Source organism: Aethalodelphis obliquidens, unplaced genomic scaffold, assembly GCF_003676395.1.
Source record: "Aethalodelphis obliquidens isolate GAN/ISIS:26980383/991018 unplaced genomic scaffold, ASM367639v1 scaffold35, whole genome shotgun sequence".
Lineage (NCBI taxonomy): Eukaryota > Metazoa > Chordata > Mammalia > Artiodactyla > Delphinidae > Aethalodelphis > Aethalodelphis obliquidens.
Genome location: NW_020837979.1, coordinates 8,916,991 through 8,937,344, shown reverse-complemented (window position 1 = coordinate 8,937,344; position 20,354 = coordinate 8,916,991). Strand labels below are relative to the sequence as shown.

Here is a 20,354-nt window from a genome sequence, read left to right as displayed (position 1 = left end):
GGATTACTCATCGTCTATAATGACTTGGCCTGGCTTCGAGGCTATTCCTAGACGTGACGCTTGAGGCTTTGATTCTTTCTTTTCTTTTGCTACTTTTTTTTTTTTAATACCAAGAAATGACAGCCTTGTGCTCGCACGGCCCCGCCCCTACACTCCCCTCGCACGGCATCCTGGGAGACGTAGTTCTCTCCGGCCCGGGCGCGGGCCCCTACCCCCGCCCCCGCCTCCGCCCCCGCCTCGTAGTCCTGGGAACCTGCGGGTGGTAAGAAACCCTGTGGCAGGAACCCCGGTTGTGCCGTCTTTGGGCAAGTTACTTAAGCGCTTCATGCCTCGGTTTACTTATCTGTCACATGGGAGACAGTCATACGACAGGGATGAAAGGTTAGCGGAGATCTTATTTTAAGTAAAAGCTCTATACGGAACCCACTTTTTTTAAAAAAACAAAAAAACAACCTTATCCAGTGCATTTGTACTGACCTCCAGTCTAGACTTACTATTTTGTGTCACAAAGAACCAGGCTTTGGATACCCAGGTCTCCAAGGCTTAAGAGGGAGCTGGTCTACAGCTGGCCTTTCCTTACTCCTTACTCTGCGCAGATGAGTCTACGATCTCATCCAACACTTACTCTCTGCTCGTCGGTGTCCTCAACTGTAATATGGGCATAAATATAGTGCCCACTTCATAGGGCTGGGGTGACACTAAATGAAATAATCCGTGTAAGATGCTTGGTGCAGTGTCTGATAGGCACTGGTCAAAGGTACCGTCATCCCTCCCAGCACCAGGCCGTGGCTCAGGAACTGTTTGAAGAAGGAATGGCTGATCCTTGGCACCTGTGAGGTTGGCAAGAGCTATAGCTTTTGCTCCACGAGATCGGAGCGTTGTTCTGGTCGTGGCTATGTCCCCAGTGCCTAGCCCTAGCCCAGTGCTGGCACATAGCTGCGCCACAAATGTCAGATAAATGAATAAATGAAGAATTACCGGGACTTTCCCTGGTGGTCCAGTGGTTAGGGGCGCAGGTTCAATCCCCGGTCCAGGAACTAAGATCCCACATAACCTGACGCGCTGCCAATAAAAAAAAAAAAAAAAAAAAAAAAAAGCATTACCCCTGCTTTGCTGATGAGGAACCAGAGGCTCTGAGAGGTCAAGTGACTTGCAGAAGGTCACACAGCAGCTGGGCTGTCTGAGTGGAGATGAAAACCCACATTTTCTCTCCTTGTCACCCCCCCTTCTCCCCCTCCCCCCAACACACATGGGAATTCGACTTTCACCCTTCAGGCTCTAGAAGCATAAGAATCTCGGGTTTCTACCCAGCTGGGACCCAGGCCCAGCCCAACAAAGGATGTTGTTCCAGATTGGGCTGGAGGGCAGCGCTGGGTGGGGAGGGGGTTGGGGGGGAAGGGGCAGCAGCCAGGTGCGGATGTGCTCCCAGAGTGGACAAAGCTGGGGAAGCTAGTGTTCACGTGCCCCCGGGGGGCAAAGTGGCCAAAGCTCTCAGATCCCCCTCCCAGCGCCACCTCCCCACTCCCTCACCCCCGGCAGTTCCCCAAAGGCCGAAAGCTATTCTCGGCTTTTTCTAAAAGAGGCATTTGAAGCCATTAGCCAATTTTTTCCATTCCTGAGCTTGGGTATCGTCTATTTCGGGCGTTTGTTGTTTTCCATGAGTTGCGAATGCCACTATGAAGCCGGCCTTTCCTGGACAGCGAGCACGAGGGAGCGAGGCAGGAGCCAGGCGGGGCCGGCGGTTAAAAATACTTCCCGCTTCATTTCTCCTTTGAAAACAAAGCCCTGGGGGCCTTTTGCAACTGCCGAGCCTGGGAACGGAGCTTCACAGAGCAGAAAACTGGCTGTGTGTTATTTCCTGAGTGTGCTGGATGGGTTTGTGGGTCCCAGAAGCAACAACACGGACTTGCTGTGTGACCTTGGACAACTCGCTTAACATCTCTGGGAGAGCTGTGCTCTCCAAAAAGAGGCCAGGTGGAACGATCTTGAATGGTCCCTGCAGCTCTGAGAGCTCTGGGATGAGGACCACCCCCCAGGACCAGGTTTTCTTCCTAGAACTGGGCCAGCAAGGGGTTCTGGGATTTGGAGGCAGGAGGTAGGAGAAAGCAGCTTTTGCTCAATCTCCTGGACTACTTTGTGAGCTCTGGAGCCTTGTAAATGTTCTAAGGGGGTCCAGAATGTCCTCAGAGGATTCCCGTAATTGCAAAAAGACCAAGCACCACAAAGAGGGGATTTAAATAAAGACCGCGGTAGATGCATACCAAGTCCCGCAGCCTAACAGCCAGGAGAAACAGATCTGTCTTCTGACAAAGAGGGATCTCCAAGATGCATTGTTGGGCAAAAAAGCAAGTTGCAGAATGGAACAATTAGAATTGTACCACTTTAAAAAAAAACACCCATAAAACAAAGTTACATATTTTTCTACACCATGTATTTATGAAAATACATAGGGAAAGTTCTGGAAGCTTTTACCCAATCTGATAATAGAGTCCTTATCTCTGGGTCAGGGAGGGAACTGAGTTTGGAGTGGTGTCAGAGAGGACCAACTTATTATTTGTAATGTCTTTATGGGAGGAATGCATTCATTAGTGGTGCTTTTTTAAAAAATTTATTTGAGACATAGACACCAAGACATTGAGGGCGTAGGCTACTTCTCTCAGCCCATCGTGGGCTGGGAGCTGATGGTTGGGAGATGCAGGAGGAGGGTGTCTGTGGGCTCGAGGTGGAGGTGCGTGAGATAGTGGCTTGAGCAATGGATGTATTTATGCTTTTGGGGAAGCAAATGGAGATGTCATTCCTCTGCAAGATTTATTGGCTGTTGTAAATTACTTTCTATTGCAAACAGCTGCCGCAGGTGGCAATTAAATTTAGATCATATTGTTCCCAGGTTGGCACAGGCAGGTGTGGACTTGCTGAAGCTTTGCACAGCAGCCACTGCCTGTAAGAGTGTGCTGGGCTGCCCGGATGGCAGAATAACTCTATCCCGTGTGGGATGAGCTGCTGCTTTATCAGGCAGTGAGTCTATCCAATCTGGGAGGGTGGGGTTGGCCTAGATTGGGATGGTGAGGGCAGCGTCCTGGTCTCCATCCTGAACCTTGGGCAAACAATCCTTATAGAATGGACGAGAGAATTCCCTGGTGGTCCAGTGGTTGGGACTCTGAGCTTTCACTGCCAAGGGCACAAGTTCGATCCCTGGATGGGGAATTAATCCCTGCGAGCTGTGCAGCATGCCCCCCCCCCCCAAAAAAGAATGGACAAAGCTACCTGATGGCATTCCACACAGCATCTACCACCACGGCCTCAGCTCTCCTGGAGAGCTTGTAAACTGGGAAGTGGGCTGCACTATTATAATCACCATTATAACAATTGTTTTAGGCAGTTACTATTGTTGATGATGTGTCTGTTACCAGATCTACAAGCACTGGCTTTTACAAACCAACCCATTATGGGGTAGACAAGGGAGCCCACAGTGCCGTCCACTCTGGGCTGAGCCTGGAGAGTTCTTTCATCTCAGAGCCAAAGGGTAAGGGACAGGATTGCAGGGTCACCAACCTACAACCCTGGTCCATTTGTTTAGGGTGATGGCTGGGCAGTAATTGATGCAAACCTGGTTGGTGGGTGCCTGGGTACAAGGGCTCCTTAACCATCTGTATTTCCAATCTGCGCCTTGCTCCTGGATTCCAGGCCTCAGTGCCAGCTACCACTGGACATCTTGCTGACCCACCATGTCCTCACCAGCACTCAAATCTTCCCCCTTACGCTTTCTCCTCCTCAGGCCATGGTCCCTGATTCAGTTAACAGCACTGCCAAGAGATGCTGAGGGAAATGGTTGAAGGGGCCTGTACTGGAGCTCTGATGCCTGTATTTAGCTCAGCCTCCACCACTTACCAGCTGATTTACTTGAGCTGATTAATCCTCCAGAGCCTCAGTTTTTCTGTTTTTTGTTTGTTTTTTGGCCGCAAGACTTGTGGGATCTTCGTTCCCCGACCAGGGATGGAACTTATGCCCCCTGCATTGGAAGCGTGGAGTCCTAACCGCTGGACCGCCAGGGAATTCCTGAGAGCCTCAGTTTTATCCTATAAAATTAGGAAATGCATAGAGCTGTTTGTATTAAAACTAATCAACAAAATTGTGGCTGCCTACTCTTGTATTAGGAACAGGGTTTAAGTCCTAGCTAGCCACATGCTGAGAGCTTAGGCTCTTTCTTCAAATTGAGGTAAAATATATATCACAAAAAATTTACCATTTTAACCATTTTTAAGTGTACAGTTCAGGGACATTAAGTACATTCATATTGTTGTGCAACCATCACCAACATCCATCTCCCAAACTTTTTCATCTTGCAAAACTGAAACTCTGTACATATTGAGCGCTAACTCCCTATTCCCCCTGCACCCCAGCCCCTGGCAACCACCATTCTACTATTTGGCTCCATGAATTTGACTCTAAGTACTATAAGTGGAATCATACAGTATTTATCATTTGTGTGTGGTCTATTTAAGGTTCATTCATGTTGTAGCACATGTCAGAATTTCCTTCCTTTTTCAGGTTGAGTGATATTCCATTGTATGTACAAACCGCAGTTCACCCATTTATCCATCAGTGGACTCTGGGTTGCTTCCACCTTTTGGCTTATTGTGAGTGATGCTTCCAGACCTTGAGCTCTCAAACCCAAGCCTCGGTTTCCTCTTCTGTGATGTCAGTATGGCTGAGTTACTTCTCCCTCCAGCAGAAGTCCTGCAGCAGCTGGCTCCGCATCTCCTCGGGCCCCCACTCCACCCAAAGCCTCACCCCTCCAAGCAGGGGTCATGCCCCCTCTTTCGACTGCTCACTTTGTAGCTGTCCTCTCTGTCGTTGAGATATATGTGGACACTGGCCGTCCACATATATCAGGTTTCCTGTCCCAGGCATTTCTGGGACCCCACAGAGCTTTGGCCAAAGACTTGCTACTTTGGGCGGGGTCCTTGTTTAGCTAACACCAACCATCACTACTTATATGCTGGGCTGGGAGGGAGATGGACAATGCCTTACACCGAGTTCAAGTCAAAGTCAGAAGGGCTTTGCTCACCCCACGCAGACCCCCAGTTCCCTGCTGAGGAGCAAGGAGGATTTTTCCAAGGCTCGAGTTTTGCCTCCAGAGGCACAAGGCAGCAGTGACTCCTGGGTGTCCTGCCTCAGTCTCTCCAGGTGAGCAGCCTAGTTCCGCGGTCTCGGAGACTGGGGAGGGGAAGAGCACACTACAACTCCCAGAGTTCCCCTGCCTCAGGGGGCGGTCCCTGCCCCTCGCGGAAGAATCGGACCCGCCAACCGGAGCCCAGAGCGGAGCGGAGGCGGGCGGGGCGAGGCGGGGCCGCGGGTAGGCGGCTGGCAAGCTGCTCGGCGGGTCAGTAGCGCGGAGAGCGTGGGGTCGAGAGATAGGGTCGTGCGGAGCATCTCGGGCTGGAGCCGCTGGACCTCGCCGCGCCATGGGTAAGCGGCTCTGTGGTCCGGCCCGGGATGGGGCTGGCGGCCCCGTGGGAGGGCGAAGTTGCGGCGCCAGGTCTCCCCCGGCGCTCGTAGCCGTCGGTGCTGCCTTGGGGGGCTAGCGGGGCCGGGGGTGGACTCGAGGGCGAGGACGTGGGGACCTAGCCTGGACCGGGGCGCCCGCTCCCCCCGCCCGGAGCGGGAGGGTGAGGCCCGGTGTCGGCGCGCGCTCTTCGAAAAAAAAAGAAAGACAAAAAGTTTTGGCGGCCAGGGGCTTCCCGGGCGTTTATCTCGAAACTCTTGTCGTCTTTTGACTGAAATTTACCATGTTCTGTACGGTTCTGTCATCCCACTTCCTGCTGTGGTTTTCAATCTCGAGCTGGTCTCAGCTAATTTGTTGTGACAGCTGTCCGCAGCAGTTCTCTGCCTGCAGCCCCCCCGGCCCCCCACCCCCTCTCGACGTCACATCCCGGTGGTTCTCAGAACCCTCCGGCGCCGCCGAGAAAGGGGCACCGGGGTCCGCTGGGCGCGCGGGACGTTTTCCACTGCGGCCGCCGTTTCCTGAAAGTGACTCTGCGCGGGCTTTGAAGAACTTGCTCAATGCATTTTGAAGAATCAACTGTTCCTCTTTCAGCCGAGGGGCGTGCTGATCCTTCGGCGGTTACCGGCTCCTCGCCCCCTACCCTTTCTCTTTTTCTTTTCCCTTCCCTTTTTTCTTTTCTTCTCTGGTCTCTTCTCTTCTTGTCTCCTGTCCACCCTCCTCTACACACACACCCCCACGCTCCCCACGACAGGGAAGAAGTAGCTTCCCTTTTTGCTCGGCGCATCTTTCTCTTGTCTCTTTTTTCTCTCCTCGGGTCTCCAGGAGGGACGGGATGGCGGCCCCGGGAGTGATGGGGGCGGTGGGGTGGGGGGGAGAAGAGGAGTGGCGGTGCGCGGGCTGCGAGCGTGCGAGAAGTTTGGCTTCGCGCACAGTCCGAGCCTGGGACCACGACACGGCTGCCTCGTCTCGGTCCCTGCGCAGGGTGTTCAAGGGGCGCGGCCAGGCCGGGCTCTCGTCTTCCAGTCCCGCGGACGCTGGGATAGGGGTGGGGGTCGCCGGCTGCCGGACCCCCGAAGGCTCAGGGTGCGGGTACGGCGGCACTTCGCTGGCCAGACCCCGGGTCCCTTTGTTTGCGGGGTCGTCAGCTATCGAGGAGGGGTCCGCGGGGCCGAGAAGAGGAGAACAGGTGCTTCTTGTCCCCTCCCGAGCACCAGGGTTGGGGGCTTGGGGTCTCTGTGCCCACAGGCCGTGTTAGGGCAGAGGAGGGATGGGAGATGGCAGCTAGTGGGTTGGGCCACGGGAGTGGAGTTCCAGAGTCCGTACAAGCCCCGGGGACCCGTCTGGGGCCTCGAACTTGGAACGGCAGAGGTAGAAAAGACCTCAGGGAATCAGCCCCTTCTTGTATGAGTTAAGAGTCTGGGAAACTGAGTTTTACAGACCAGCCCTGGTCTGGCAGTGAGGACGAATCAGGCCTTTAAGACCCCGCCCCCTCTCCCTTCGCAATGGTTCTGGAAACTGGCCTGGGATGGCCCACCCTCCCTCTGGGACCTTGTGGTACCGACTTGGAGAGCCATCCTTGGCGGAGGGTGTGGGGTGCTCTAGGAGCGGAGCGGAAAAGCTGAGAGGCAAACGAGTGCCCCAGGCAGAGGTCAGGCAGCTGACACAGCTCCGTCCTGGCTGTGCCTCTACTGTTGGCCAGTGTTTTGGACAAGCCGCTGCCAAGCCTGGTTCCCCCATAGGTGGAGTAGGTGCAGGAAATGTAGTCCGTGAGGACACAGGAAACGGTCCGTAGATGGAGCCGTTACTGTTACTGTCAAATATCACCCAGACTTGGAGGGGAGGGACAGTGGGGATTCAGCCCCATCCTGGAACAGGGTCTTTTAGGATATCCCAGAGCCGGCTAAAGGGCGGCCGAATTCCAGCAGGGCTTGGGAGTTGGCAGTGTCGTATCTGGTGCCCCCATGCCCCCACTTTTCTACACTCAAGGCTGTCATCTTGGCCTCAGATGTTCCTAGACCCTGACTCCCCTCTTCCCCCAGCTGACACCCAGAGGCAGGGCTGGGTCGGGAGCTGCACCCTGTGCCCTCTGGGCTTCCATGTCCCGGTCGTCCGTCTGTCCTTAGCGCTGGCTGGAGCACAGCCCTTGGCAGGTCCCCCTTCCCCAAACCACGCTGGAGCGAGCTCCACACGGAGACTGCCAGGCAGCCGGCTCCTGGGCCACAGAGTGGACTGGCCCCTTCAAAGGCTGTCTTTGTTTCAGCTCCAGCTCCAGCTAAGAGAAACTTAAGCCAACGGCCTTAGGCGAGGAGGTGTGGCCGGTCTGCTGGTTGTTATTGAGGCTGCTGTTACCATTATTGTGGTAATTGACACGGTGCTCCCAGTGGGTGACTTTTCATGAAAGGAAGTGTCGCTTCCTTTCCATCACACCAAGGGTGAATGAGGCGGGGGAGGGGGCGGGGGGAGGAGAGAGAGAGAGAGAAAGAGAGAGAGAGGCAGGCCTTGAACTAGTCACAGCCGGGCGGCTCTCAGCATCAGCACTATCTGAGGTCAGGTAGCTCATACTGCACCGGTAAGGCTCAGTGGGGCTTGTGTTTTTGGAGCACCTGCTCTCTGCTGGGCAGGACTCCAGGCGCTGAGACACACCAGGGAGTGAGCAGGACAGGCAGACCTCAGATCTCACTGAGGGATGCGCGCACACATGTGCACACAGTCAACTGTGGTTGGTACGGGGAGCCTCGTTTCTTGCTTTGTTCTGCTTAGAACGTTGGGCCCATGGGGGGTCTAACACACCCACCTTATAGACAGGTAAACTAAGGTACAGAAGCACCTGTGTGGAGTCAGAGCCCCCTCCCCATCCCTCCTCCTGCCCCACTCTCATCTGCTTTCAGTTCATCTGGCAGGGCAGCAGACTAACAGGAATGCTGTGGCGGGAGACTGCAGATCCCCCAGGGAGGGTGGGCAAATGGGCACCCTCTGAGCACAGAGAAGGAACTTGGGGTCTCCCTGCTCCCATTAAAAAACTTTAGATCTCAGGGTTCAGTGTCTTGGGACAGGCAGACTGCACTGGTTCCAAATCCCAGCTTTGCCACTAGAAAGCTGTGTGACTTCAGGCAAGTTATTGACCCTCTCAGAGCCTCAGGTGTTGTATCGTTAAAGGGGGGGAAATAATACCCACTGGGTGCTGGGAAGATGCAGTGAGCTAATGTATGGAAGTGCCTACTCCAGGGCCTAGCAGAGACTGATTTCAGTTGGTGGAGTACATAGTGTGGAAAGAGAGGGAGAGAGGGGCCTGAGAACAGGTGGGCTTCACTTTGGGAATCTCCACTTTTGCAGCCAGCGACTGAAATTAACCTCTTCACTGCTGTGGTATTAGGATCTAGGGTTAAGCTTGACTTTTACAGAGCCATGGAGCTGAACAGAGACAGATTCCTAACACAGGAGGAGCCTGAGCCATCCCACTGCCCAGCACCTGCCACGCCCCCTCGCTGCCAGTGAGGGGCTGGGTCACAAGGGCCCCAGAGATGAGGAAATGGCAGCGGGCTGTGAGCTTAGTCCTGCTGTCATTGTCAGGGTTCTTCTCACACTATTGCCTAGCTGCACAAAACTCGGGAAATAAGCTCAACAGGGATGCACAGGGCCTGTGAGCAGGAACCTCTGAGCACTGCAGAGGGAGACCTGAATCTACGGAGACACGTGGTCCTGCAGAGGAAGATGCACTATCAGAAAGGTGTTATTATCTTTCAAAGTAATTTCTAAATGTAAATGCAATTCAATGAAAACCTCAGTGGTTTTTCTTCTTTTCTTTTCTTCCCCCCCCCCCCCCCCCCGCCGCTTCCTCCCTCCCTCCCTTCCTTTTTTTCTTCTTTCCTTTCTATGAGACAGAATTATCCTAAACTTCAGAAGGAATTTTCTAAGAGGAGTAATGATGGGGGACTTATGCTCCGAATAGTACGTTGTGTTACAAGGCTACAGAAATTAAAACTGTGCATGGGTCCAGCATTCCACAGTGAATCAAGCAGAAGAGAAAGTCCAAAACCAGCCCCCAAAGTGTTCCTTACAAGCCTGCAGATTGTGGGGAAAGTAGCATTTCAGATTATTGGGGGAGGAGATCACTCAGTCAATACTGGGACCACCCACCCATGGGGAAGTATGGTTAAACCCCTATCTCGTACCTTATAAATTTATTTATTTTTGGCTGTGTTGGGTCTTCATTTCTGCACGCGGGTTTTCTCTAGTTGCAGCGAATGGGGGCTACTCTTCGTTGCGGTGCGTGGGCTTCTCATGGCGGCGGCTTCTCTTGTTGAGAACGGACTCTAGGCGCGCGGGCTTCAGTAGTTGTGGCACTAGGGCTCAGTAGTCATGGCTCACGGGCTTAGTTGCTCTGCGGCATGTGGGATCTTCCCGGACCAGGGCTCGAACCCTTGTCCCCTGCATTGGCAGGCAGATTCTTAACCACTGTGCCACCAGGGAAGCCCCTCATACCTTACAGATTCCAGATAGATTAAAGTAAACATAAATAATAACCATTATTGTCATTATTGCTTCCTGGATGGAAAAGGCGATGTCTGAAGGGCATGCCTTTGGAGAGCAGAGGTTTTCTTTTTGTAACTGAATCCACCTCCATTACAACACGGCATCTGAGGCTTTGTGCTCAGAGGGGATCTATACACCCATAAGCTCGGGGCAAGACAGGAACTCAGTGGCTCATGGCAGCAGCGGTCACTCAGCGGCAGCTGGGTTTCTGGGAGGCAGGAGGACTCACCCGGCACCTACAGCAGGAGGTTTCAAACTTATTTCTTGTAGCAGAACTCTTTTTCCAAATGAAGATTTACCCGGAACCCTGATCTACCAATGATTGGGGAAGAGAAGGATAGGACAGCCAGGGACAGGACAGGCTGGGGAAGGAGGGCAAAGACTTCTCCCCGCCCTCCCTCATCGGGGCTGCAAGGGTGTGGGCCTAGAAGGCCCTGCCAGGATGAGTGAGCACAACACCAGTCCTGGGTGCGAGAGAACGGAGGCCGGCTGCACTCTGGGACTCAGCCGCACACAGAGATAGAGTGTTTCCCTTTGTGGCTCTACGGAAGCTATAATCCCTTTCCCGTCTGGAGTTAAACAGCTCAGATTGGTGACCTCCTTTCCAGGTAACCCAAGTGCCTGACTCCAGGAGATTTTCCCAGGAGAGAATGGCCCAGGCAGAGCTCACCAACTCTGGAACTGAGCAGGAGGGACTAGGGCCACTCTGGCCTGGTGGCTCTCAACCTGTCTGCCCTCTCAGCTCCCCTGGGGAGCTTTAAACTCTGATGCCCCTTGAAGGACCTTAAATCAAACTCACGCGGGGGTGGGGTGGGAGACAGGCATCATGTCTGTTAAATGCTCCCCGCGTGATTCCAGTGGGCCCTGGTCCCACCACCTTATTTCTCTGAGGCCCGAGGACAGTGACTGACTTGCAGCAAATTTGCGAGAGGGCTTCAGTGAGAAGCCCCATCACAGGAACACGATGGAGAGACTCCTTCGGAGCTGAGCATTTTTGTTTCAGGCAAGAAGGGAGAGAGGATGTGAAAGCAGAGCAGAGAAGGCAGGAAGGGAAAGGAGAAAAACAGGAGGATGCAGGCATGCCCATGACCTAGAAGGCTTTGGGATTCATGGCTAGTTAGCAAAGGACTCCAGCGTCCTTCTCTCCCCATTTCACAGAAGGGGAGACTGAGGCACAGATTCGCCCAAGGACCTGGTTGGAAAGGCATCAGTCTTTTGGGGGGCAGTCATTAGCACCCACTTATTTCTGGAGATTGACCGTGTCTCCAGTGGTCAGGAGCCAGCCTGCAAGGACGGCCCAGGCCCAACTCATGCTTGACAAGTGTTAGGCTGGGTTTCTCTTCGCGGTTTATTTGGACTCTCCACCAAGGCTTCGCGGTGTTGGTGATACAGCAGCCGCAGTGGTGGCGAGGCCAGGCCCCTGGACTGGTGGTCAGACAGACCTTGTTTTGAATCTGGTCCCTCAGGGCGGCAAGCAACTTAACCTCTCTGGCTTCAGTCCCCCCAGCCTCCCTTAAAATGGGATTCCTCTGGGACTCCATGAGAGAACATACATGAAAGGGCCAGGGACACAGAGCCAAGACCCTGCACAGCGCCCTTGTGAACAGCTACGCAAGGGGACACTGTTCAGCGGCCGGAGGTTCTGCAGCTCGTGCTTCTGGGTACTGCTGACCTTGTGGGTCACTCTGGCGCGGGTTTCTTGTTCTTAAGGAGATTCTTTTTCTGTCTGGGTTGGAGGGGGAATCTTGCACGTTCCCAGCAGTAAGGATTTCTTGAGTTGGAGCGAACCAGGACAGTTCTTTAAGGATTAACCAAAAGGAGAAAGGAAAGAAAAAAAGAAAAGGTCAGAGGACATGGGCTCCCGGTCTCACACCTGCTGCCAGCCAGAGCAGCTCGCAGTGGCTGTGCTTTGGCAGCGGCAGGGGTGCTGTGTCTTTGCAGCCATCAGCTCTCAGGACGCCCTTAGTAAAACCAAGCCCCTGGCTCCTCCCTCCCCTCTGTCAGGTTGTTGTGAGACACTCATTCTCGCTTACCTGCCACCTACTTTGTGGGTTGCTGGGCGGCCTCACGAAGTTCTCAGGAGGCCAGACAAGCCGTGGGCATCTCAGTCTGGATGGCCCATCTGGATGGTGTGAGGATGGCTAGAGGATGACTAGAGAGAAGTGCTGTGCTTGGCTGGGGGCTGGGAAGGGCCACTCCGAGGAAGCGACTTGTCAGGTGAGACCTGAAAGGTCACCAGGAACCGTGCAGGTGAGGGGAGCGGTGTGGCCTAATTAGGGGCAGTGAGGACTCTGCTGGTGCCTCAGGCAAAGGCTGGGTGCTTCACAAATAGGAACTTACCCTCTTCTTGATTATTTCTGGAGGGTTTATGGTCCAAGCAGCCCCCCGTGGTGCTTTGGGGGTCCACAATCATGGAAGCCTCTGCAGCTTTCCCAAACTTTCTGCCTGAAGGTGGGGCAGGTTTTGGAGACATGATTTCCCCGAGCACCACGGCCCCAGTGCCGGTCTCCTGTCACTTGACCCCAAGGTGATTTAGGGTTTCCTTCGAAGTTGTGGGCAGAGGGCTGGAATGGAGGAAGGAGAAGTGTCAGGTGTGGTGTGGGCGGGGCCTGGTGGGGCTGAGAGGGGAGGGGGGCAGAGTCGGGGGAGCCCTGTGTGTGTTTAGAGGGCTGCCTGCAGCAGCCGGGACCGCGTGCAGAGGACACGCAGCAGAGGACGGCGGCGAGGACTCACCCCCTCCTCTTGAATACTCACCTGGCCCTCCTGCCGCCCGCTCCTCCCTGCCAGCATCTCACGTTCTCTCCCTCCTCCCCCCTTCTCTCCCTCTTCCTCTCCTTCCAGCACCTCCTGTCAAAGGCAAAAGGAAACAGTCAGAGGATGGTGACCCCCTAGACCCACCTGTGTCTCCTCAACCCGACGCTGAGCAGAACAGGAGCCAGAGCCCCGTCCAGCTGGAGGTGAGTTGGACGACCCCCCTGGGGCCCTCTTCCCTGCCCCTCCCTCACCCCCGCCCCACCTGTGTGTAGCCTCCCAGGTGAACATGGAGACTCCCTGGAGATGTGTTCCCTACCCCCCATCCTGCAGAGAGCCTGGAAAGGGGCCCAGCCCCGCTGTCCTGGGCCCTGCACTGGGCGCTGGGAGCGGGGCAGACAGGAAGGCTCACCCATCACCCCAGCTAGGGTTTCAGGCTTGGTTTCTATGGCAGAACCCTTTTATCAAATGAGGATTACCTGGAACCCTGACATATGAAACAGACAAAAGCACTATTCTACGATGTGAAACTACATTTACATCCTTCCGTCCATCCACATCGGTAACATGGCCCTTAGAGTCAGCTCGTGAGATCAGCGCCGCTGTGCTGGCCAGCGAGGTGGGAGTGGGCAGCCTCGCTCCTCAGCGTCGTGCTTTTCGGCCATTTGCTTTGGTGGCACAGGCTGGAGTAGGAATCCTGATTCGTGTAGAAGAGTAGCTGCAAGTGGGAACAGGTTTTAACAGATCGCCTGGAGTTCAGAGAAGAGGAATAGAAGAGCACATTCATTTGAAGCTGTGGTCAGAGCGCCTTCATTCCGAGGCTCCAGAGAACAGCTGCCTTGGGCTCCAGTGTGTGCCAATTCCGTGCATTAACATATGAGGTGGCTTGCTTATTACCAGAGGTCTTTGATTAGTCAAAATCAGGGACATGGTACTTGAATAGAGTATTTTTGGAGCACGTGGCTCTCTGCACGGTTCTAGGCCCTGGTGTTTTTCGTCCTTCTCGTGTTTGGGGCCTGCCCTGCCAGGACCTCAGCCCCAGCCTAACAGTAGCCCCCTGCCCTGAGCTACCAGCCACGTGAACAGCATCGGCAGAAATTCCCCGAGAGCAGAAACCAAAAGACCTGTGCATCTGACAGAAGTGCCAGTTGGAGCCCAGGACAGGGTCTCCCCTCCCTGAGTTAAGCACGTGGACGGGCGGGTCACAGAGTCAGGCCTGGCGGTGCGGCGCCACAGAGCTAGAGAGCACCAGGCACTTTTGTTCCTTCAACCTGGACCACGGAGGCTGCTGGGAGCCCTGGGGACACTGCGCCTACCGCCAGGAACTCACAGTGTGGTAGAGGAGCTGAGATGCAGATGTGACAAGTGGAAGAAGTGGTCAGAAACTTGGAGAAGGTGCAGGGCTGCTCCCAGGGCCTCTGTGGACCCTGACCTGGGGTTCTGGGCACTAATAGCTGACACCTGTGCCTTTTTGACCCCAGGAACAAGCAATGCAGCCCAGAGCTGGGTCTGGGGGTCTGCTCCCTCCTGTGGGAGCCTGGGGGCCACGCATCTCTTTCCTCCCCAGCAGCCTGAGGTTCCGCCCGTCCCCAGCCTCCCAGCAACTGAGGGCTCATGCTGCTGCCTCATGTTTTTTCCCCAGGACTCCCCCGAGGCAGGCGGGGAGCGGGAGGAGGAGCAGGCCTTCCTGGTCAGCCTCTACAAGTTCATGAAGGAGCGACACACGCCCATCCAGAGGGTGCCCCATCTCGGCTTCAAGCAGAGTGCGTCCCTGGGGTGCAGGCAGGGAGGGGGGGCGCCCGGCAGGGGACCCCCACCCAGGCAGGGCATCGGGGAGCACCTCCGTTCTGGGTAACCCTGGACGCCGCCAGCCCACGGGGGTTGTACACGGAAAGGGTGCCCCCCTCCAGGCACAGGGCTGGCAGTGGGTGGGGCTGGATTTCCACCCTCACAGGCCACTGGGCCCCCAGTGCACGGGGCGTGGCCTGCCTAGCCATCCCAGTGGCCCTGTCTGGGTACGTGCTGGTTCTGTGCCTGCCTGACAGGGCCAGGGGGACAGGCTGCTGGCTACCCCTTCCTCCTGCCAAGACTGAGAGTGGCCCTGCCCTCTCTTTTCTCCAGTTAACCTGTGGAAGATCTACAAGGCCGTGGAGAAGCTGGGGGCCTATGAGCTGGTAAGGACAGCACCTCTGAGGCCTCACCCTGCTGCATCTCCTGGCACGTCAAGCTGGGGGAAGAGAGTGAGCCCAACAGAGCTGCCCTTACCACTAGACAGGAGGACGAGGCAGCGTCCCAAACCCTGCCCTTCCCCAGTTCCCCTGTGTGCTACGGGGAGAAGGAGGGACCCGCCTTGCCCGCTGCTACTTTGCTGCTCAAAGCAAGATTTCCTCTCTTTCCCATCTGTTCTGTCCTCGTGCTTGGAAAGCTGCTTGGGCCAGCACTCGGGCGGCCCCTGGGCAGGAGACCTGGCTGGCAGCCAGGGGAGCCCCCTCCAACCTCGCCGCCCCACTGCTGGAGAAGCAGCTGCAAAACTGCATCCAAGTGGGGACCCCAAGCTGTGAGGACCCCGTGGCCAGGGGGTGCCCGCCGGCCATGCCTTCACGTGGCATCCTTGCAGGTGACTGGCCGCCGCCTCTGGAAGAACGTGTATGACGAGCTGGGGGGCAGCCCGGGCAGCACCAGCGCGGCCACGTGCACACGCCGCCACTACGAGAGGTACGGCCAGGCCCGCGGCTCACAGGACCTGGGCCTTCACCCCCAGGGTTGGACCAGCAGGGCCCTGAGCGGGGAGGGCAGACTGCAGGCCTGCAGGCCTCCTGGACGAGATGAGGGAGAGCGCGGGCCCCCGTGGGTTGTCTGTGTGCTTGCCGGGCAGGGGTGTTCGCGGTCTGGGGCTGGAGGAGGCCGGGTAGGCCTGGAGCGGTGGGAGCCTGCTGCCAGCCTGGCCTCCTGGTCAGCGTGCCCGGTTCCTCCTCAGGTTGGTCCTCCCATACGTGCGGCACCTGAAGGGAGAGGATGACAAGCCCCTGCCCCCCTCCAAGCCCAGGAAGCAGTACAAGATGGCCAAGGAGCATCGGGGGGATGACGGGGCCACTGAGAGGCCAAAGAAAGCCAAGGAGGAGAAGCGGGTGGACCAGGTGAGCTCTGGCCGCCTCATGCCCTGCCCCTCACAGCGCCCCGTACCTGTCCTCACCTTGGCCGCAGGGCTCCCTGCCTAGGACACCCAGAACTTCCTCTGAGGGCAGCACTGGTGGGTGCGTGGGTAGGGTCTGAACTCCAGTCTGTACCCCGTTCACCAGTCCCTGTGTCCTGACCCCAGGCTGTGTCTATTCAGAGGATGGGACACCTTTTGAAAATTTTGCACAAAGGTGCTGGAAGGGCTAGCAGAGGCTCCTGGGTGCCCCCTTGGGACCTTGCTGTCACCAAGTGCCCAGGTCAGGGTGCATGGCTCACACCCAGCCCTGAGGCCTGGCCTTTTCTCTCTTTCCAGATGATGCCAGGAAAGACCAAAACAGATGCCCCTGACCTGGCAAGGCTTCCTAGCCAGGAGCCCTCCAGGGACGGCATGGAACAGCGAGGCCCAGCCCCTGGGCCCTCTCTGCCCTTCGTGGGTGCCAGCGGCTGCCCTGAGGCCTACAGGCGGCTTCTGTCCAGCTTCTACTGCAAAGGGACACATGGTATCATGTCACCACTGGCCAAAAAGAAGCTTCTGGCCCAGGTGAGCAAGGCGGAGGCCTTGCAGTGCCAGGAGGAGGGCTGCCGCCACGGGGCAGGTGGGGAGCCCCAGGCACCCCCAGCTATTCGGCCCCTGGAGAATCCCCGGAGCCCAGGAGGGCAGGCTGAGAACTCCAGGCACCGGCTGACGCCTCCGGAGGGAACACAGGGCCCTGGTGGCAGCCTCAAGGAGGAGGCTCAGGTGGGCCCTCACCCGTCGGCCCCCATCTTCACTGGCTGCTTCCACGCCTACCCCACCGAGGTGCTGAAGCCTGTCAGCCAGCACCCTCGGGACTTCTTCCCCAGTCTTAAAGATGGGGTGTTATTGGGGCCTCCTGGCAAAGAAGAGGGGCTGCCAGCCAAAGAGCCCCAGCGGGTGTGGGGTGGGGATGCCGACCACCCCTCTGCATTCCACAAGGGCGGCTCCAGAAGGGGCCTGTACCCCAAACCCAAAGCCTGCTGGGTGTCCCCCATGGCCAAGGTCCCTGCTGAGAGCCCCGTGCCCCTGACCACCTTCCCAAGCAGCCCAGGCCTGGGCAACAAGCGCAGCCTGGAGGAAGAGGGCTTGGTCCATGGCGGCAAAAAACTGCGGGCAGTGTCTCCCTTTCTTAAGGAGGTGGATGCCAAGGAGTGCGGGACCAAGTCTGTGGGGCCCGACTTGGCCGTCTCCTGCCTGCTGGGCCCGGCCCTGGGGCCCACCCTCCCAGAGGCCTGCAGGGGCACCATGCTGCGCTGCCCGCTGAACTTCGCCGGCACCCTGGACCCCTTAAAGGGCCAGGCCACACTCCCCTTCAGCCCCCTGGTCATCCCGGCCTTCCCAGCCCACCTCCTGGCCACTGCAGCACCCTCACCCATGGCCGCTGGCCTGATGCACTTCCCCCCCGCATCCTTCGACAGTGCCCTGCGTCACAGACTTTGCCCAGCCTCGTCTGCGTGGCACGTGCCACCTGCCACAACCTATGCAGTGCCCCACTTCTCCTTCCACCTCAACACCAAGCTGTAGGACTGAGCCCGCAACACTGTGCACAGGGTCTGACTCAGCCTGGGATGGGTAGGCACCGGCAAAGGGCTCTGGGGTGGAGCCCACTCCTCGGGAGAACTCGGCCGTGCCTGACGCAGGGATGCGCCCTCGGCTTGGGAGCCTGGCCCAAAGAGAGGCAGTGAGAAAAGTGGGTTTATCTCTCGAGGAGGCAGCCCGAGCCCAGGGGCTGGGGACCCAGTGGTTGCAAGGCCTTGGGAGAAGACGTTAAGGCTGACAGCTCCCAGCCGGGGCCCCAGAACAGAGGCCAGGAGTGGGGTGAGGGGTCGAGGGGCTGGTTAGCAGCGTGAGGCATCCGGGCTGCCTACGGAAAAGCCAATAAAACGCCTGTGAATCCATGCAGCCCTGAGGTGTGTGGCGTGGACCTTTGCAAGGGCAAGGTGGGGGCATCCTTGCGGGTGGTGCCTCCCACAGGCTGACACAGGGGAGCCAGGGAGAGGGACCTGCCCGGCACCTGCTCGGGCCTGGGATGCCATCACCCCAGTGAAGGGTGGACCCAGAGCCAAACCCAGCCTCCCGCACATACCTCAGCAGGCTGTGCCCTTCGTCCTGTGCCTTCAATCCGCTTGGCTAGTTGCGCCCCAGGACAGCTGCCTTTTGCCTACCTCATGGTACAGATGGGGGCCTGAGGCGCAGAGAGGGCTGGGGACTTGCCCAGGTTCCCCAGCAGGTAAGTGGGGGAGCAGAGCTGTGCACTCAGGCATGACTCCAATGCTCTGAGCTAAGCCACAGGGCGCCCTGCAGCACCCCTGGGGGCTGAGGGTGTGAGCAGGAAGCGCTGGTCCGCCCTGGTGGTGGATGCAGACTTGCCAGGCTGCTGCTGAATCTTCCTGGTGAGCCCCCCGCTTCACCCCCAGCTGCCTGCGACACAAGGGTGTGGGGCACAGGAGGTTCCTACTGGGGGCACCTGGAGGGAAAGAGAGGGGTAAAGGGGTTACAATCTTGGCCTGGGGCATCTGCCATATTTCAGATGTGGTTGCTCCAGGGGCTCAAACCGTGCAGCCTAACGCCCTCCTTCCTTCAGGCTCTGCCTGGGGAGCAGTGTGCCCCCGCCTGTCTCAGTGGGAGGGGTGCCCCTGTCAGAGGCACTGCTTCCCTCCCTTCCTCAGGCTGCCTGTTCCCGGGAGCCGGGCACAGCTGCCTGCTGAACTTCATACAGGTTCCTGGAAGGGCAGTGCCACTATTGGCCTCAGGGTCCTGACTTATGGCATCAGATCTATCAGCTGGCGATGGGGTATCTGGCAGGTGGTCACCGCTGTTGTGAACACTCAGGCTCTGCAGGGACATGTCTGGATTCCCTTCCTCCTCTGGGGAGAAGCCAGGCGCCAGCCCAAGTAGCCCGAGTTCCCGGCTCCCGCAGCACCCACGTGCTCCCATCCCTCTGAGCCTCTGGAGTCTCCGTGGTTGACGAGGAACAGGAAGAGGACCGAATTCTCTGGCCACCCTCCCTGCAAGTGCCCTGGGTGCTGGGCTACAGACCCCCTGGGTAGGGGCATCTGCTGTGTGGGGGGCCCTGCCCGATACGGGGCAGGGTTGCTGGGGTCCCCTTCATCTGCAAAGCCACAGCGGCCTCACCCTGGCACAGAGGTGGGCTGGTGGCCTGGCAGCAAAACTTGAGCTCGGGTGGCTCAGAGCCGTGATGGTGGCGCCCTCTGGAGGCTGCTCTGGGAAATACTCCTTTCCATGTGAGTATCCTCATGCTGAGCTGGTCCCCGGGCGGGGGTGGGGGTGGGGGTGGGGGACGCTGTGGCTCTGCTTGGGCATCAGCAAACACCAGGGCTGAAAGTGGACGTGCTTCCTGGAAAACCTCTGTGCCCTGTGCCCTGCAGCTCCGGCGTGCTAGCTCTCCATGATTTTCCTCACTCTCAATTCCCGGGGATGGTACCATCCCTATTTACAAATGAAGCAGCAGCTCCGAGAGGCCCCGCAGCCTCAGGTGCCAGGCTGGGCTGCGTGGAGTGCCTGGCTCGCTGGAAGGGCACCCTGTACATGCTTCCTGGCACTGCCGCCCTAGGCGGACAGGTGCATCCCAGGTCATCGTGGTTTTTATACTCTTTCCTTTGTGTCACCTGCCCTGTCCCAACAGTCCCTGACTCTGCCCTGGGGACCCACAGGCCAGCACCTGCCTTTGAGGCATAAACCACGTTTCAGGGTCTTTTTAGGACTCCTTCCAAACCATCTGTGGTGTTTGAGCTGTCGGCGGTGGTGAGCGGAGGCGACTCTGAAAGGGATGTCCCCACAGTCCCAGCCCTTTTCCCAGGGACAGTCTAAGTAGAGGCCGTTTGACAAACACGGTCTATTTCCAGTGGGTGCCAGGTGCTGTTTTAGGTGTTGGATGGACACCCCAGTGGACAGAACCTTCAAGTTTCTGCCCTCGTGGAGCTGACGCCCTATGGGAGAGGCAGTCAATTAAAAAATGAATAAAATACAGAGTGTCAGGAGAAGCGTTGGGGAGAAAAATAGGGCTGGGAGTGGACTGTGCAGTTTTGTTATGGCAAACGTAACTTGGCATAACCTTTACCATTTTAACCATTTTTAAGTACAATTTTTAAGTACAATTCAGCGGCACTGAGTACATTCACAATGGTGGGCGACCATCACCACTGCCCATTTCCAGGGTGTGGCGTTTTAAACACAATGGCCAGACAGGTAGAAGGTGGCATCTGAGCAATGGCTGGAGGAGGAGACAGAGGCTTCTGGGAGCTTCTGGGGGCAGAGCAGCAGGGACAGGGAGAATCAAGGCCCCCAGGGCAGGAGCAGGCACGTGTCTGAGGATCTGGAAGGCTACGGAGGCTGGAGCAGTGTGAGCCC

At 57.1% G+C, this 20,354-nt stretch overlaps 1 protein-coding gene and 1 long non-coding RNA gene across 3 annotated transcripts; one reads left to right on the top strand and one right to left on the bottom strand.

Annotated features, from left to right (window-relative positions):
* The first annotated feature begins 5,373 nt into the window (after positions 1–5,373).
* On the top strand, positions 5,374–17,893 carry ARID5A (AT-rich interaction domain 5A). Of its 2 annotated transcripts, none has more exons than XM_027128957.1 (7): positions 5,374–5,469; positions 12,881–12,996; positions 14,433–14,553; positions 14,912–14,964; positions 15,408–15,505; positions 15,768–15,927; positions 16,281–17,885. In XM_027128957.1, exons 1-7 carry the CDS (start codon positions 5,466–5,468, stop codon positions 17,505–17,507), a joined length of 1,779 nt encoding a protein of 592 aa, XP_026984758.1. In that variant the 5' UTR covers positions 5,374–5,465; the 3' UTR covers positions 17,508–17,885. The 2 variants fall into 2 exon arrangements, with proteins under 2 accessions (XP_026984758.1, XP_026984759.1); XM_027128958.1 differs by lacking the exon at positions 5,374–5,469 and adding an exon at positions 11,833–12,256 and having other exon boundaries at positions 16,281–17,893.
* Positions 9,888–12,860, bottom strand: LOC113632072 (uncharacterized). Its single transcript, XR_003437657.1, has 4 exons — positions 12,380–12,860; positions 12,073–12,191; positions 11,712–11,837; positions 9,888–9,934 (listed from the first exon to the last, which is right to left on the bottom strand). It is a non-coding gene; the product is annotated as an uncharacterized LOC113632072 (long non-coding RNA).
* Positions 17,894–20,354: the final 2,461 nt, after the last annotated feature.

What these genes read in the sequence shown, in the direction of transcription:
- ARID5A (XM_027128957.1), top strand. An exon ending in ACACGCCGCCACTACGAGAG is followed by an intron (nt 15,506 to 15,767) that starts GTACGGCCAGGC and finishes GTTCCTCCTCAG; the next exon opens with GTTGGTCCTCCCATACGTGC. An exon ending in AGGAGAAGCGGGTGGACCAG is followed by an intron (nt 15,928 to 16,280) that starts GTGAGCTCTGGC and finishes CTCTCTTTCCAG; the next exon opens with ATGATGCCAGGAAAGACCAA.